The sequence below is a fragment of the Thalassophryne amazonica genome, chromosome 1 (assembly GCF_902500255.1).
Source record: "Thalassophryne amazonica chromosome 1, fThaAma1.1, whole genome shotgun sequence".
Classification (NCBI taxonomy): domain Eukaryota; kingdom Metazoa; phylum Chordata; class Actinopteri; order Batrachoidiformes; family Batrachoididae; genus Thalassophryne; species Thalassophryne amazonica.
Window position 1 is genome coordinate 133,891,204 of NC_047103.1, and position 19,216 is coordinate 133,910,419.

General features: G+C 40.3%; 1 protein-coding gene across 1 annotated transcript; it reads left to right on the forward strand.

The window, feature by feature from the left end:
* On the forward strand, positions 1-19,216 carry LOC117514509 (transcription elongation factor A N-terminal and central domain-containing protein). Its single transcript, XM_034175009.1, has 4 exons — positions 1-97; positions 4,612-5,682; positions 7,801-7,803; positions 19,205-19,216. Exon 2 carries the CDS (start codon positions 4,617-4,619, stop codon positions 5,652-5,654), a length of 1,038 nt encoding a protein of 345 aa, XP_034030900.1. The 5' UTR covers positions 1-97; positions 4,612-4,616; the 3' UTR covers positions 5,655-5,682; positions 7,801-7,803; positions 19,205-19,216.

A 19,216-nucleotide genomic window follows, 5' to 3' on the forward strand; every position in this document is an offset into this window, starting at 1 on the left:
ATTTGAGATCCAACATGGCTGCTGACATGAAGCTGCTTCGGCGTCGTGAGAAGTAGCTTCAAACCCACAAACTGTATATTTCCGTGAGGAAATTCAGGTAAAGAACCACAAAGACGTCAGTATTTTATATCACGTGTTTAAATAAAGGTTTGCGCATAGGGCTATCAAGTTTATAGATTGCGGTGCTGTTGTTGTAAATGCCAGAGTCTGAGTCTGTGTTGGTTCATTCGTTGTTGGTGTTTTTTTTGGTGTCATCCCCAAAAGGGTTCTCTTTGTGTGTGTGTGTGTGTGTGTGTGTGTGTGTGTGTGTGTGTGTGTGTGTGTGTGTGTGTGTGTGTGTGTGTGTGTGTGTGTGTGTGTGTGTGTGTGTGTGTGTGTGTGTGTGTGTGTGTGTGTGTGTGTGTGTGTGTGTGTGTGTGTGTGTGTGTGTGTGTGTGTGTTCTTATGAATATCACATGAACTGCTTTGCCAATTTAATTCATAATGCATGTGACTTAGAAGAATTTATTGTTAAATTAGAAGAATTTATTGTTAAATTTTATTATCTTTTATTTGGCTAAGAATGACTTGCACCTCGGAAAAGCACCTTTTTGGAGTTGCACTCAAATCTCGTTGGAATGCAAATTACAATGACAATAAAGACGATTCTGATTCTGACTTGCTCATAACATCGTTGCGTGACATTAATATGAAGATCAAAGGTCATTCGAGGTCTGTGAATTGTCCAAAAATCTCATTTTTGGGAATAATTTCAAAACTGAGAGAGCTAGAAGAATGACACCAAATGCATATGCATCAGCAGACAAAATATGACCTGCTAATCAATATGTGGAGTCATGGTGATGTCACCGTATGATGTCATGTTAGCAAGAAGGATGAGCTCAAGTCCCTGTGAATCAGCAACCAGATTGCCATGTGCAGATTTGTAGTTAATGCCATGATGACATCGTTCGATCCAAAACCCGCATTTTTCTCAGTAACCTGGAAATTTGAAGAGCTTGAAGGATGATTTAGTGTGCACATAAATCAGCAAGTAGAATGTTGCATTCTAATGTCTATATGTGATGTCATCAAACATTATTATGACTCGCTGTGACCAGTAAGCCTCATCTGTACAATAATGATAAGCACAATTCTGTGATATGTTGCAATTCATTCTATAATTTCCATCGCGGCTACTGTACGCGGGGGTGTAAAGGCAAGTGTGCCTAAATTGAGAGAGTGGCATCAACTCAGAACATGGCGCTGTTTTGGGCCTAACTGCACTGAACTACTGAATGAACCTTTTATGTTTTCAGCATTTTTTTTTAAATCATTTAACCACATACAGCAACACATCCAGGTACAGGTGGTATCAAAATAAATATTAAAATAGTTAAGATATAAAATTTACATAAATTTACAATTTATGATGATTTGTTTATTTAATTTAAAGCCTGATTTATGCAGCTGCAGCTCTGTAACTCCATGTCATGCAATGACGTGTGTGACAGTTTTAAAGTTCTCTGTCTCTGGTTTATGCTTCATTATGGACTAATTTGACCCCCAACAAGCTTTTCTTTCTACAATCATCACCTCCAAATCAAAAGTAAGCTGTACATTTTCCTCGTTTAACCGACTTTATGCTGTAAACGTGCAGCCTTTTCTGATCAATTTATCAGTGTGTGCACTGTAAACACTATTATAATATGACTAGCTAGAGTACCCGGCACTGCCCAGGTTAACCTGTTTTAGACATAGGCCAAATGCCAATCATTTTAATCAAAACAATTGCCCAACATTTGTTTTTGTAATGCTGATGTCTTACAAATGTCATATTTAATGGGCTAAAGTTTGTCCAGCAGAACTTGGTTAAAAGACAAACACATTTGAAGTCCTTCATGCAGACTTTGTTTTGCAATCAAATTTATAACAAAATCACACACAAAAGATAGGTAACAGATAGGTAGTAAATGTAAATATCAATGAATCAAAATTGATGGTGTACGAGGTCTGTTAGAAAAGTATCGTACCTTTTTTTTTTTTTTTTTCAAAAACTGTATGGATTTGATTCATATGTTTTTACGTCATCCAAACTTGAACCTTCGTGCACATGCGTGCGTTTTTCCACACCTGTCGGTTGCGTCATTCGCCTGTGGGCAGGCTTTGAGTGAGCACTGCTCCACCCCTCTTGTCGTTGTTTCATTGCGAGAAAATGGCGGAATGATTTGGGCTTTTTTTCCAATCAGAATTTTTATAGAAACTGTTAGAGACAGGCAGCTGGAAACCATTGGAAAAATTTATCTGGCTTTCGGTGAAAATTTTACGGGCTTCACAGAGAATAAGGAGTGTTACTACAGCTTTAAGGATGGCCCACAATGGCGCACGGTGCGCCGTGCTCCGAGCCGCCATCGAGAGGCAGAAACCACCACATCATTTCTAAACGGATCGCTGTGTGGAGCCGGGACCATTGTGTGCAATTTCTCTGGTTATCACAAGAGCTGGACATCAGCCATTTTCTGGCAGATTTCACTTTTAACAAGAGATTTTGTCATGGAAAGCCGCGCGGAGACTTCGCGCGTCATGACCGGTTCGCTGATGAAGCGAGACAAAGGAACACCTCCGTTTCGGAGTGCCAGAGGACAAGTTGGGACATGTCCAGCTCTCCACAATTTATCTTATACTCACTCGACTGGTAAGCACTGAAAGCCGAGATAGGCATGTCCCGTTATTTTTAGAACGTAACTCCCGCGATAAACGAGGCACCACTGTAATTATCATGTTATAAACAGCAGCAACAAAAATCAAAGCCTCCCTTATCATTCCATATTCTGAAGCCTTTCAAAATCCATCGGAATTGGCACGTCTCTTGCCTCTGCTTCGGCTCCGGCATAAACACTGTCAGCATTATTTTCGCTGCCAGAATACTCCTGGTTTGAATGTTCGTCCAAAAGATACGGCTCCAGTCTCCAATCTGGGTCTAATCACTGCTGCGACATCCTCAGGATCCGAGTCAGAAATAATCCACACTTGAAGAGGAGTCAGAAAAGTTCTCGATCTCATCACTGTCCATGCTGAGGTCCATCTGTTCCTGTTGTCAAACAGACAAAGACGGGACCCTACACGTTGTGACGTCACGGCATCACGCTGATGGAATGCTACCAGCGCGCTTTCCAAGAAACACACTTTTGAGAAACTGTACAAACTTTATTTCTCAGTGATAATACACTCAACAAAAATATAAATGCAACACTTTTGGTTTTGCTTCCATTTTGTATGAGATGAACTCAAAGATCTAAAACTTTTTCCACATACACAATATCACCATTTCCCTCAAATATTGTTCACAAATCAGTCTAAATCTGTGATAGTGAGCACTTCTCCTTTGCTGAGATAATCCATCCCACCTCACAGGTGTGCCATATCAAGATGCTGATTAGACACCATGATTAGTGCACAGGTGTGCCTTAGACTGCCCACAATAAAAGGCCACTCTGAAAGGTGCAGTTTTATCACACAGCACAAAGCCACAGATGTCGCAAGATTTGAGGGAGCGTGCAATTGGCATGCTGTCAGCAGGAATGTCAACCAGAGCTGTTGCTCGTGTATTGAATGTTCATGTCTCTACCATAAGCCGTCTCCAAAGGCGTTTCAGAGAATTTGGCAGTACATCCAACCAGCCTCACAACCGCAGACCACGTGTAACCACACCAGCCCAGGACCTCCACATCCAGCATGTTCACCTCCAAGATCGTCTGAGACCAGCCACTCAGACAGCTGCTGAAACAATCAGTTTGCATAACCAAAGAATTTCTGCACAAACTGTCAGAAACCGTCTCAGGGAAGCTCATCTGCATGCTCGTCGTCCTCATCGGGGTTTCCACCTGACTCCAGTTCGTCGTCGTAACTGATGTGTGGGACTGAACAATAAATTTACCTCTCAAAGCTTTGACGATGATGTCGCTTCCATCCCACACGGCTGACTTTATTTTCCCAAATTTGTCTTCTGTTCAGATCTGAAGGGAATCTGTACATCTTGAAGCCCTTGTTGTGTCTATTTGTGCATCCAAATGCACAGCAACCTGGCATTCTCAGTGAATAAATAAATAAAATAGCTGGACTTCCATGCAAACAGATTAGCAGCGAACGATATTTTGGAAACAAGATGGCACCATGAGTCATGTGACCGTTTTTTTTTTTTTTTTTTTTGGACTGTCATGTCGCCACTCTTTCAATTTAGGCACACTACTACAGGTAAGACTGTGGCAGTTTTCTGAATGCTTGTTCCCTCTCTCTAGCTTTTTCACTGTCATTTTTCAAATGTTAGTGGCCTCATGAAGCAGTAGCATCGGAGAAGCGGCAATAGCGTCATATTTTTTCAGTGGTGTGTGTGTGTGTTTGTGGACAAAATAACTCAATCAGCTTGACAGATCTTCTTCTTCAGACTTGGTAGAAATATTACTTGGACAGATATCTAGAGGTGATTTGATGTTGGAGTTGTTTAGTCAAAGGTCAAGGTCATAGATTACATGGTCTGAAAAACACCTTTATAACCCAACAACCAAAAAGCCTCACAGGATGAGCTAAAGCATATCGCTCTCTGATGCCTTTTGTTATCTTTTTTGTTTGCAGTTCCAATGGATGCAAAACAGATCACCCATTATGCTGTCCAGATCCACAAACTGACTACTAAGAGAAACTATGGGACCATGATGACTGTCCTTGGAGATCTGGATAAGTCGTGTGTCACATCAGAGCAGATGGAAATGACTGACATTGTCAAGGTTCTCTACAGGCTCCTGAGAACCTGCCCTGATGACGCTGTGAAGAAGACAGTCAAGCATTTGTTAGCCAAGTGGAAGAGACAGTACAGCAATCGTCCCCGTGTTGGGAAATACCTTGAGGGTTGTGAGGATTCTGCTGTCTCTACCAGGAATTTATTTGGAGGTGATGATGCTGAGGACAATACGTTGTCCGCTCAGGAGGACTCTGCGTCCGCACAGACCCTGACGTGCGGTGCTGAGGGTCAATGTGTTCAAGCTTCTACAGTGGAACAAGCCACATATGGCCTAAAGTCCAAATCACAGGACTGCACATCAAATAATTCCACCAACAACACGTCTACATCTTCTGATTTCTCATCTGTAAGGGACAAATGTGTCCAGCTCCTCCTCGTTGCCCTCCGTCCTGAACAATCTAATGAGAACAAAGCTGCAGAGCTCGCCACAGAGGTTGAACACCACATCCACGAGTTCCACAGAGCCAGCCCCGTCAAGTACAAAGCCTGTGTCCGCAGCAAGGTGGCCAACCTCAAGAACCCTAAAAGCGACCACCTCCGTCATGGTCTCCTGAGCGGCTCGCTGTCACCTCAGGCCTTCGCCCGGATGTCATCAGAAGAGATGGCCAGCGTGGAGCTCCGCCAGCTGAGGGAGGAGTACACATCTCATGGGGTGCACGAGCATCAGCTGCCACAGGGTGTGGAGGGCACGCTGACTAACAGGATACACTGCAAACGGTGCAGTGGGTCAGACTGTAGGGTGACACAGGTGTCTCGAGGCGCACTCTTCTTGCCTGCATGGGTGCGGCGAGGTGGCCCAGATGAAGATGCAATGACTTTTGTGACCTGCGGTGCATGTGGGCAGCAGTGGTACCACAGCGGCTGGATCTGCCTCTAAAGGCATGTTTGGGTGAGCGGTTCAGACGGCCAAAAAGAGTGTTTCACTCTGTAATCGTCATTGTCATTGAGTTTTTAAAATACCGATTACAAAGTGTTGTTTTTTTTTTTACGACATCGTGCAAGTTTTATAAGACCGCGGCGGTTTGCGGACACTGATACAAATCAGTGTCCTCGGAGAAAAAAAGCCTGGCTGTTGCGACAGTTGTCGTAAAGCAGGACTGGTTGGTTGCTGCGGCGACGCTGTGTGTCTCCTGTGTGAAGCTTAAGCTAAACGTAGCTTGTGGACATCACAAACCTTTAGAACTCTAACGTTTTTAAAAGTTGACTTGTGCAGCATGTCTCTGTCACGGACCGACGTCGGACAGAGAGAAGATGGCGAGAGAGACTTTGAAAAAGTGTGATATGGACAAGAGTCCGTGGAATTGTCGCTGTCTTCATGAACACATCTGAAAGATAAAAGAAACGGGAAAAGTGAACTGTGCCCTCAGGAAACACGGTAAGAATTTTTCGCTCTCTGGAAAATAAACATTGTGCTGTTCAAACAGGATTTTAGACAAGATTATGTGACTTTTTTCATTAATCTAGACTTTCATTGGGGGAAAAAAAGACTGGCTTTGACTGGATTTACATGATTTTACACAAGAATGTAAATGAGTTTTTATTAATTTTTATTTTTTTATTAATTTTTTCATGGCAAAAAGACACTGGCTTTGAGTGGATTTACCGGAATTTACACAAGAATATGTGGCTTTTTTTTTTTACTATAAGGTATGTTAATCAATACATGAATTTCTGTATAAAATCGAAAAAAAAAAAATTCAGGTTCAGATTCTTAGAGGTGTTTGGGCTCAGACTGAGATGGATAATTTAAACAAATTTAACATTTTTATTGTTGTGCATTATTGAATGAATAATAGTAATCGAGTGGCTTCAGTATTATTATGTGATATATCTCTTTACCTAGTCTGAAAGCAGTTATAAAGTTAGTTATAACATGTTAGTTGAGAGTTATGATTTTTAATTGCCTAGTCTTTGAGCCCAATCAAAAACAAACTGAATAAAGTTTTCATCAAGATTTAGCTATATTTGTAAACTTGTGTTGTTATATTCTGTACATGCTCCTACAGGATGGCACCACATGCATTCAAAAGCCACATGTGCCATACTGCATGAGATCACAAGAGAACTCTTAACAGCTGTTTCAGTACAGGTCCAAATTTAGTCCAAAGAATGCACCAGAATGCACCACGGGGCACTTGTATTCTCAAAATTTCCTGTGGGGATCCCCCTCAGACCCCCCCCCCCCCCCCTTAGTTTTCGAAACGCCATAGGCGTTCGGGGTATCTTTTGCTGTCTTGAATATTATAGATGAATCACATTGCTGTCTTTTTTTTTTTTTTTTCTTCTGAGCATCCATGGCTGAGTCACAAGATGTACCGTCATACTTTCTCTGTCATCTCCAGAAGTTATAAATGTCCGTCACAATGTCCGGCTCAACCTTCAGGCAGCTACTCCTGCTCCTCCTCATCATCATAATAATAAATTTTATTTATAATGCACCTTTCATTAATAAAAATCTCAGTGCTACAGGAATACATAAATAAATAAAACCAAGGGTAAATGAGAATAAATACAGAAAATCTTAAGATAAAAACAATCAGCAGAAAAGAATAAAATAATAAAATGGAATTAAAAAGATTAAGATGCAACAGTTCAAATTATTGAGACCTGTGATCGGTCTCAATACCTCCTACTGCTCTCTGAGTCATTCCATATGAAATCAAGCAATTATATCTCCCCGGCTTGTTGTCTCAGATTTGGATGGATGGATGGATGGATAGCTTTATTAACGAAATTGCCACACTCTCATTCCACAGACAAACAGCAATTAATCCACAATTATTACTTGTTTACCGTAATAATGGCACACATCAGAATTAAGACAACACATATACATTTGACATTGTTTATGTGCACTAAACTTGAAACAGTCCATTTTCCAAATTGAGGCGATGTGAGTGTGTGTAGCCGCTGCAACTGGAGTCGCGCCGCCTGCCAGCTTGGGAAGAACGGCGGCCTGCCACAGGGGGGCAGGAAGGGAGGTAAAAGGGAAAAGCTGGAGCATGCTTCAGTCTGTGTGTAAGTCAGTTTATTGTCTTTAGGCGCTTTTCCACTTCACAAAAGTAGCACTACTCGGCTGGACTCTACTCGGTTTTTTCGCTTTTCCATTAGGGTAGTTTTTAGTACCGGGTAGGTTTTTTTTAGTACCTGCTCGGGAGCGGTTCCAAGCGAGCCGAGCCGATACTAAAATGTGACGTCAACAGGCTGCCGGCCACTGATTGGTCAGCGAACGTCGTCACTGGATGAGTCATGAGTGCGCCGTCGGAGAGGAAAATCAAAACCCGCCATTTTTAAATACAGCGACCGTCGTTTTCTTTCGTTTCACTGCGAGTTATTTTTTATTTTTTTACTCGCACAAAACCACACCGTGGTCTGTGGATGAGCTGCGGACGTTTATGTTTGGTGGCGGAGGAGAAAATACAGAGTGGATGAAGCGATCCGAAATGAGGCCGCACTCGGCTCACCGGAGAACAGCTCAGAGAACAGCTGAAAAAGCTTAAAAGTGATTAAAGGACCACAGTGACCGGAGTAGGTCAGACCGTAAAAGGGCTGGAAACGGTACGACCGCAGGAACGCTGTTTACGGACACCGACCGGCGAGCAACGGGAGGCAGAATGACCGCGACTCGGCTTGGAAGCGACGGATGGTAAGTGTTTTTGTGACTGAAAGCACCGTTTAACGTTCCTTTTCCCATTGGTGGGAAGGACACTTTAACAACCGAAGATTATGAGTCTAAACTTGTGTTAAAGTAACATCGTTGTCTCATGTATGCGGACACAGTGAGCTAGCTGACTGCTAACTAGCGAGCTAGCTAATTCCGTGCTCCGCTTTAAAGTATTAACTTCTGACAGAAAAACACCTCAAGTCAGCAAGACAACAAACGTGTACATTTGACTCATTTAGTGCCATTACGGTGATGTGTTTTTTTTTTTTTTTTTTGACATGTCGCCATTTTGTTTTTGTTGAAGAATCCAGTTCCATAAGTGAGAAGGGTTCGAACACCAGCTTCAACATCTGTATCAACGTCCAGCACCACACAGCAACGTGTCATCACAGGTAAGAATAACGTGTCTCACATCACCTTAACTTTCCCAAATACGATATATATACAGGGTGACCCCCCCCACTTCACCAAAAACAAACAAAAAAAAAAATCCAGAACTCATAAATATTGTCATAAATTCCACAAAGGTCCAGCAAATTTGCTGGACCTTCCCAAAGTTTATCTTGATTGCTTTGCATAAAAGTCATGTTCTTTCAAAATGATGCTCCAAATGAACTGATTTGTTGGAGGATAAGTTTGAAAGAACATAATTTTTATACAAAGTGACCAAGATAACTGCAACTCTGGGGAATGATCATACAGAGATTGAAGGTTTTTTTTTTTTTTTTTAACTTTCTTTCCCATTTCTACCTTCATTATTGTCCAGGCAAGAGATAAAGGGAGCCTGTTCCAGCAGGAGAATCTGACCATCTTGAGTGACGTTGAGGCTGAAGCTGAACTGGTTTCAGTGTGATCGACACATGAAACTTTTGTATAGTTTGTTGCTTTTTTTATGTGTACAACCCCTGGCAATAATTATGGAATCACCGGCCTTGGAGGATGTTCATTCAGTTGTTTAATTTTGTAGAAAAAAAGCAGATCATAGACATGACACAAAACTAAAGTCATTTCAAATGGCAACTTTCTGGCTTTAAGAAACACTATAAGAAATCAGGAAAAAAATAATGGCAGTCAGTAACGGTTACTTTTTTAGACCAAGCAGAGGAAAAAAATATGGAATCACTCAGTTCTGAGGAAAAAATGATGGAATCGCCCTGTAAATTTTCATCCCCAAAACTAACACCTGCATCAAATCAGATCTGCTCGTTAGTCTGCATCTAAAAAGGAGTGATCACACCTTGGAGAGCTGTTGCACCAAGTGGAATGACATGAATCATGGCTCCAACACGAGAGATGTCAATTGAAACAAAGGAGAGGATTATCAAACTCTTAGAGGGTAAATCATCATGCAATGTTGCAAAAGATGTTGGTTGTTCACAGTCAGCTGTGTCTAAACTCTGGACCAAATACAAACAACATGGGAAGGTTGTTAAAGGCAAACATACTGGTAGACCAAGGAAGACATCAAAGCATCAAGAAGAAAACTTAAAGCAATATGTCTCAAAAATCGAAAATGCACAACAAAACAAATGAGGAACGAATGGGAGGAAACTGGAGTCAACGTCTGTGACCGAACTGTAAGAAACCGCCTAAAGGAAATGGGATTTACATACAGAAAAGCTAAACGAAAGCCATCATTAACACCTAAACAGAAAAAACAAGGTTAGAATGGGCTAAGGGAAAAGCAATCGTGGACTGTGGATGACTGGATGAAAGTCATATTCAGTGATGAATCTCGAATCTGCATTGGGCAAGGTGATGATGCTGGAACTTTTGTTTGGTGCCGTTCCAATGAGATTTATAACGATGACTGCCTGAAGAGAACATGTAAATTTCCACAGTCTTGATGATATGGGGCTGCATGTCAGGTAAGGCACTGGGGAGATGGCTGTCATTACATAATCAATAAATGCACAAATTTACGTTGATATTTGGACGCTTTTCTTATCCCATCAACTGAAAGGATGTTTGGGGATGATGAAATCATTTTTCAAGATGATAATGCATCTTGCCATAGAGCAAAAACTGTGAAAACATTCCTTGCAAAAAGACACATAGGGTCAAAAAATAGTCCGGATCTTAATCCAAGTGAAAATCTTTGGTGGAAGTTGAAGAAAATGATCCATGACAAGGCTCCAACCTGCAAAGCTGATCTGGCAACAGCAATCAGAGAAAGTTGGAGCCAGATTGATGAAGAGTACTGTTTGTCACTCATTAAGTCCATGCCTCAGAGACTGCAAGCTGTTATAAAAGCCAGAGGTGGTGCAACAAAATACTTGTGTTGGAGCGTTCTTTTGTTTTTCATGATTCCATAATTTTTTCCTCAGAATTGAGTGATTCCATAATTTTTCCTTCTGCTTGGTCTAAAAAAGTAAAGTATTTTTTTTTTCCTGATTTCTTATAGTGTTTCTTAAAGCCAGAAAGTTGCCATTTGAAATGACTTTAGTTTTGTGTCATGTCTGTGATCTGCTGTTTTTCTACAAAATTAAACAACTGAATGAACATCCTCTGAGGCCAGTGATTCCATAATTTTTGCCAGGGGTTGTAGGTGGCACTTCTGTCTGTTGTTTTGGTCCTATCCAATGCTGCTGCAAGTCCTGGTGTTACAACAGCTTTAATTTTACTGGCTTTTTGTGGCACTGGCATAACAAATTCAAACAACATAACAAACAAGTCCATGCCTCAGAGACTGCAAGCTGTTATAAAAGCCAGAGGTGGTGCAACAAAATACTAGTGATGTGTTGGAGCATTCTTTTGTTTTTCATGATTCCATAATTTTTTCCTCAGAATTGAGTGATTCCATATTTTTTTTCCCTCTGCTTGGTCTAAAAAAGTAACTGTTACTGTCTGCCACAATTTTTTTCCTTATTTCTTATAGTGTTTCTTAAAGCCAGAAAGCTGCCATTTGAAATGACTTTAGTTTTGTGTCATGTCTGTGATCTGTTTTTTTTCTACAAAATTAAACTGAATGAACATCCTCCAAGGCCGGTGATTCCATAATTTTTGCCAGGGGTTGTATTTGCTCTTTTTTGTTGCAGTAAACAATTTGACTCGACTGTATCATAATTTGTCATTTCATTGAGTCAACAGTAAAAAACATTTTGGTTCATTTCTAAGAATTTTTAATTTGGGTTTTAGCCTCTCCAGAAGACACTGCACACGACACCTGGCTGAATCTTTACACAGATGCTGGAATAATCATGTCTAAACTGAGATTTTACCAAATGGTATTTGACATAAACAAAAAGGTTTACTCACTTCAGTGAAGGCACCATTACATCAAGGAATTTTGAACAACTAGTTTTACTGTCTGTTACATTTACATTTATGACCCCATTAAATGTAAAACTTATTTTACTACTGGATTATGCTGAAACAGCTTTTCAAACTGTTAGCCTTTAAATCAGTAAACCTTGGTAACTTTTACAATCAAACTGATGTTACACAAGTGGAGACATTTTAGCAAAAAGTACAATAATTTATTCAAACTTCACAGTGAAAGATAACTGGTGTATAACATGATGATGACAAAGGTGTCCCATTCTGTGGCATGAACCTCTGCAGCGGTGACTCTGAGAAAACCATCTGAAACACACACACAGCATACATATTTTAATTAGTGCTGTCAGGTTATTAAAAAAATAATGTGATTACAAGGTTTGTGATTAGTTAATCTAAATGAATCATTTAATTGCAGGTATATTAAAAAAAAAAACTCAGATCTGTGTGTGTTTGGGACATTTAATAATCAGGTAAAAAATGATCGGGGTTATTTTTGTTACATATCAAGGAGGTATTAAACAATCTGTAAATTGGTCTTAAATTGGGAGAACTGTCCAAGTGTAATTTGGATGGGTTAAATGCAGGCAAATTTCATTGTATTTGTGTACAATGACAATAAAAGGATATAAAGAATGTCTATAAATACAGAATTGTGGGAGTTTGGAGGCTGATTCTTTCTGCACAATATGACTCCTTTAATAATTATCTTATTAGATTTCATGTTTTAAATTTGTCCATTGAACATTAAAATCTGGATGAAAAACAAACGTTTTTAATGTGTCTGTTCGAATTCAGTGACGACGTTAATTAATGGTCATTAAAACCGAATCAACATTTTGTGCGTGAATGTCAGTAAATGCACAAACTCCCACATTTGAGATTTAACAATAAGTTATCAAAGCAAGTTACTTTGGTTAAAAAAAAAAAAGTATTGACATTAACACATGTATTGCTCAGAAACGCGTCTTTATTCACAGACCAAGTCACTGACGTCAAAACAAAATGGAGCAAAGTGTGGCTGAAGGCCTGATAGGTATTGTAATTAATCTAAATTAACGCTTTATTTTGACAGCCACAATTTTAATAGTTAATAGCGACAGTCTGCAGTTACTTATTTACGAGCTACTTAGGAAGCTAACGATTAGCTTACCGTCATGCTCTGCCTTTTCATCTCTAGCAGCTTGTATCTTCTCGTCTTCATCTTCATATGAATTCCCAAAGTCTTCTGTACGCCAGCAACTTTCTCTTAAAAACTCACACAGCAGTAAACACAACGGAGTTCGCCATTGTTTATGTTTGTGTCGCGTATAAAACGACGTCACTGCAGTTTGCTCTGCTGACCCCGCCCACGTCGAAGAGGTACCATTTGCAGTGGAAAAGCTCACGCTTGGAACCAGACCGAGTAGAGTAGAGCCAAGTAGTGCTGGAGCTTTGTAGTGGAAAAGTGGCTTTTGTGGGTTGAGATAAGAATGGAGCCGAATAATCTCACCAAGGCCTGAATAAATTCCTCTGGAGGTAAACAGTGGGCAATTTGTCCTTGAGGCTAGATAAGCCTGAGTGTTGTAGCTGAGCAGTGAAAAACACTTTTAACAGCTCCACTTGAACAACCAAATCCCAATTATGAATTAAGAATATTCCCAATTATAAATTAAGAATATTCACCGGCCTCCAAAATCTTCAGCTTCAACTGCAAGGCACGCATCAGCTCCAAGGTGTCATCCAATTTGCGTCTGAGTTCAAGAGTCAACGCAGTGTGAGAATGCACTGCCTTGCCAACCTCGTTAATCATGATGGACAAGCAAGGGCCCGTGGTTCTTGATGCTGCCGTCTTGCCAATTTTCCGGTAGATCAGGGCAGCACATAAGCCAAAAAATACCAGCCCTGCTGCCATGAGACAAAAAATGAATAAATCCTTGATGTCCTCAACGGAGAAAGGCGCCAAGCATGCAACACGCCAAGACCCCCAGGAGTCGAGGACATAGCTCGCAGGATACGTTCCATCTGGGCAGGTAGGATCCCCCGGTCCTGACCTTCTTGTAGAAAAAATGGTGTCAATAGCGTTCAGAGACCAGCTGATCAATTCCATGGTTAATCCAGTAGTAGTCCAATAGATCCAGAATCCAATATAGTTTTGAGGAATTCACAGTCTGGTGAAGTAGGGACTTGAAGGTTAAAAGCAGAGAGATAAGGGAGAGTGGAGGAGATGCGACCGCCCTCGTCGGAGTCCCAAGCTGAAAATGCTTTATTTTCAGATATTTTGGAGATTATAGACTCATTATGAAAAATAGGAAATATTAAGTTCGTACTCCAAGTAGGTTTCAATGCAGAAGTGTCCAAGGAAGGGGGCGTGGCACTTTTTTAGCACAGACACGTTTTCTTTCCAACCTTGAAGGGCCATATCTCAAAACAAATAACAGATAATAGGTTGTTTTTTTTCAGGGATCCTTCAACTGGCCTTATTGTTCATTTTAAACGTAATAAAGATTTCCTTGGTTATAAAGTTTTCAATTTTAAGTGTTCAAAGTGTTTTTGTAACCAAAAATCAATTTTCTGAGTGCCTGGCATGGCATATATAGCCACTGTTGAAGTAAACAGACTGCGGTTTTGACAGTGTTCCATGATGACATCATTTAATGCATGAATCCGTATCCTGAATGATTTATAATTTGGAGAAAATTTGGCTCAAAGTGGGCCCTACCACCAGAATGCCCCCTTTTTTGGAGTCCTTAAGGATCAGGCAGGAATGGGTTAATTTATTTGGATGAAAAATTGGATTTTATTAGCTCCTGATGTCATCTACCTGTGGGCCAAAAAATATTCTGTTAACACGCAACACATGCAGTGTGTTTCATGTGCCGTGTGCAAATAGTGTATTTTTTTTCCAAATGTTATCTATTTTGGATGTTGGGAAAGAATTGCTTCATCACCACCGCTGGACTGATAGTATTGCACACCCTGATGGCCTACTGGCCTGCAGATTTTTTTTTTTTAAATACGAAGTAAAGCGAGCTGTGAGCTTTTCATCCGCGTGTTTTGTTTTGTTTTTTTTGTAGCAGCTGTGACTCGTCGTCACCTCTTAAAGCGCGGTGACAACAGCACACCTGCACTGACCTTTACAAAGACATTTTATGCTTTTTTTTTTCTCCTTTATTTAGAATTCTGAGCTGAGCCGCTCCGTATCTGCACGTTAAAACAGCTTATCCTCCGTGACGCGTCAACAACTAACACTATTTTCCACTCAAATGCACCTAAACTCTCTTTCTGAGGACCACATGATGTGAAAACAATAAAACTTTCTTACCTGTAAATCTGGTCATGTTTTCTGCATAAATAAATGTTATCCATTCTTTGTGCTCAAACGCCAAAGCAGGGGCGAATCCAGATGGAATGGGGGCATGGGGCAAGGATGTCCCCCCCTCTCAACACCCCTAGATTAAAGGTCCAGTTTTGAAGCCTTTTTTTTACTACAACTACTAATACTACTTAAAATAATAATAATTTCGACAAGTAAAATGTTTAGAGAAAATTTAAATGTTAGAAAGAATTTAGTAGTTACATTTATTAACAATGTAGGTTAGAAATTACAAGTTTTACTGTTACAGTGCTGTCAACAGTTAAATATGAGGTCAAGAAAGAGGTCTTCATTTTACTTTTTATAAAACAAGTATATATTTTCATTGAAGTCAAGAAAGGGTGACTATAATGTGAGTTTTGGCAAAACAAGTTTCATTGTCTTGTTGAGGTGGCAGAGGGTTGTGGGCAGCTGGGGAAAGTAACTAGTAATCTAACTTAGTTTTACAATTGAGTAATCAGTAAAGTAACTAAGTTACTTTTTCAAGGAGTAATCAGTAATTGGATTACTTTTTCAAAATAACTGTGGTAACCAGTGATGCCGGTAACGCGTTACTCTAATCTGACCACTTTTTTAGTAACGAGTAATCTAACGCGTTATTCTTTCCAAATCAGTAATCAGATTAAAGTTACTTCTCCATGTCACTGTGCGTTACTATTATTTTGCATTGTGGGTCGATAGCAGCATTAAACTTGGTCTGTGGGCAGGAGGTCGGGGTTTGACTGAACTGCCCACTTTAAACGAGCTGTGAGCTTTTCATCCACGGTTTTTTGCAGCTGCTCGACTCGTCCTCACCTCTTAAAACGCGGTGATCAGCACACCTGCACTGAGCTTTACAAAGACATTTTTATACTTTTTTTCCTCCTTTATTTAGAATTGTGAGCTGAGCCACTCTGTATCTGGTTGTTAAAAACAGCTGATCCTCCGCGACGCATCAACAACTAACACTATTTTCCACTCAAATGCACCTAAACTCTCTTTCTGAGGACCACATGATGTGAAAACGCAATAAAACTTTCTTACCTGTAAATCTGGTCATGTTTTCTGCATAAATAAATGTTATCCATTCTTTGTGCTCAAACACCAATGCAGGGGCGAATCCAGATGGAATGGGGGCGTGGGGAGGGATGTGCCCCCCCTCCCCACAACACCCCTAGATTAAAGGTCCAGTTTTGAAGCCTTTTTTTTTTTTTTTTTTTACTACAACTACTAATACTACTTAAAATAATATTAATTTCGACAAGTAAAATATTTAGAGAGAATTTAAGTGTTAGAAAAATGCTAGAATGAATTTAATAATTACATTTATAAACAATGTAGGTTTGAAATTGCAAGTTTTACTGTTACAGTGCTGTCAACAGTTAAATATGAGGTCAAGAAAGAGGTCTTTTACTTTTTATAAAACAAGTATTTATTTTCATTGAAGTTAAGAAAGGGTGACTATAAAGTGAGTTTTGGCTAAACAGGTATTGTCATGTTGAGGTGGGTTGTTGTCGGCAGCTGGGGAAAGTAACTAAAAAAGTAACTAGTAATCTAACTTAGTTACTTTTACAATTGAGTAATCAGTAAAGTAACTAAGTTACTTTTTCAAGGAGTAATCAGTAATTGGATTACTTTTTCAAAGTAACTGTGGCAACACTGGATACCGGTATATAAACCCTCCTATTGGTGCATAAACTGGTAGATCGGCCCTTTAGTCATGATTGATTGTGGCCTGGACCAGTGAGGTGAGGGGTAGGCCAATTACCCCTCCATCTTGGGCCTCGGTTGGGCTACACAGTGCGCCAGTGCCGGACAGAGCGATAACGAGCGATATGGATGGTGGCAAGAAGAGGAAAGGTGGCGCTGAAAGAGCCAGGGATCAGAAGAGAGTAGCCCTTCAGGCAGATGCTGCAAAATGCCTTAAAATAAGACATGTTTGCTTCGCGTGGATGCAGAGCATCCACATCTGCGGCAGGCAGCCTCAACAAGTGGCGGAGAAGAAGTTCAACAGGTGGACGAGGCAGGGACCACTACGGCCATGATGGTAAGTGAAGGTTAACTTCAGCTATTAATTGATGAACAGCAACCTAACTTGTTCATAAATCACATCTGTGTGTGAGAGACATTCTGATCTTCTGGGCCGAAGTAAAGGGCTGTCTAACTGGGTCACTCAGATATGAATTAAGGTTGGATATTTATTTTTGTTTGTGCTAACTCTGCCAGTCACATAACCTAGCCTAGCAATGTAACCTGTGCAAATGGTGTGCATGGCTAGCTACCATGCTGCCGCCGTCAGGTTGTTTCTTTATTCTTTATTCTATTTGTGTGACGGTCGTGCGTCGGTCATACGAAGTATGCTGTTTTGCACAGTCTGTGGTGCGGTGGCGTGGTATAACGGCGTCCCTGTCTAAAATGTATTTTCCCAAGTCCTGGCATAATTTCACATACCTAACATTTTACTTTAAATTGAGTCATTCTCTAAGTTGATTAGCAACACAAATTGGTAATAAAATAAATCCTTGATGTTACTTGTAGCGAGAGACAACTGTCTCCGTCTTGTGGTCTTTTTGTGTATTGCAGTTTCAAAAGTTCAACCTTTGTATCCAGTCATTGGTCCAGTCATCCAGTCATTTCTTGCTTTATATGATGAATTGTATCACACAAGTAATGATATATTATTTATAGTATAGCCTACAGTATTTCTATAACAAATGTTTTTATATAATTTCTATTTCTAAATTTAAGTAACAAGGCTGAATGAAACATTCAAGTTTAAGTAACAAGTATTATGTCTAAAAAGTAATGTGACCTACTGTCAATAGATCGTACTTTTGATAAGCCTATGATAACTGTATTTCGGGAGAACTTTTCATAATGCTTCTTACAGTGTTAAAATGTATGTGTCTCCTGGTGCACATTGATCGGTTAAGGGACCAAAAAACCCCCCCAAAAAACCACACTGTCACAACAGGCTTAATTTTTTTCCCCTTCGATATCTGGTGGTGGCCTGGTCTTGGTTAAAAATGCCCGGCCTGAAAAATTTCCCCAGTCCAGCCCTGTTCATCACTCCGCAGCCTCTCTTTGTGTAAACTTAAAGCCCCTTTCACACAAAAGACGTCCATTTGATAGGTGACTTTGAGTGCTGAGTGTTTTGAACATGACCAAACACTTGCCACACCCCAGCAAGTGCTGCTAACTGTGGTGTTGTGTGACATGTTTGTAGTGAGTCATGGCAGATAGTGAGGAGATAGGTGGAAAGTGCTACATGTGCCTCGAAACGCCACCACACACACACCCGCTGTGAGAAGGGTTAAAGTCTGAGGTACTGGGAGAGACACGAAACACAATCTGCTCTGGACTTGGAGAAGTTAGGTCTTCACTCTCCAGTCTGACTTGGTGCGAGTGTAAATGTGTGCTACAGGGAGTGATGAGGACAAAGTTGTGATGTCACATATTGTCAGGTGTGAAACAAGGAAAAATTGCATCATCACTGCTCGACCCCCCTTTGTACTACTTATGCCCCATTTACACCAGACTGAGACCTATAAGATCATGACATTTTGTCTATTCTCACAAGTCTTGGCTGGTTTCCGTTGTGATCTGTTATGTGTTTACACCAAGCTTGCATTGCGACCGAATTGTGAGTGAAATGCATATTAATATCCGCGATCATTGATGCAACCCCATGCAGAGTCAACAGAGTCTATGACGACCCATAGGATCAAGTTGAGAGTGAGTTGAGACATGCGAGAGTTTATAAAGACCAACTATGAGACCCATGTATCTGTTAACCGGTTGCACAACCTGTGCGAGTGTTTCAGTCACAACTTTTTTTTTATTGAGCACTTTACATTATACAATTTTTAATTAACTGAGTGTAGCTCAATATTGTTTTGTATAAACATAAAAAAACAGAACAAAACAAAGAATACAAAATTAAAATGAACAAATTGCAAGAATGTAAACGATGTGGAGGTAATATGTATATACATATATATACACACACACACACACACACAGTCCACAAATATATTAAGGGTTGCCAAATATTCTGAAACAATGGCAGGAGATGTTATTTTTAAGTGTTGGACATCTCTCGTAGCCACATTTTAGCGCTGGGTACTGCTGGTCCTTTCCATGATGTCAGAAGTAATTTTTC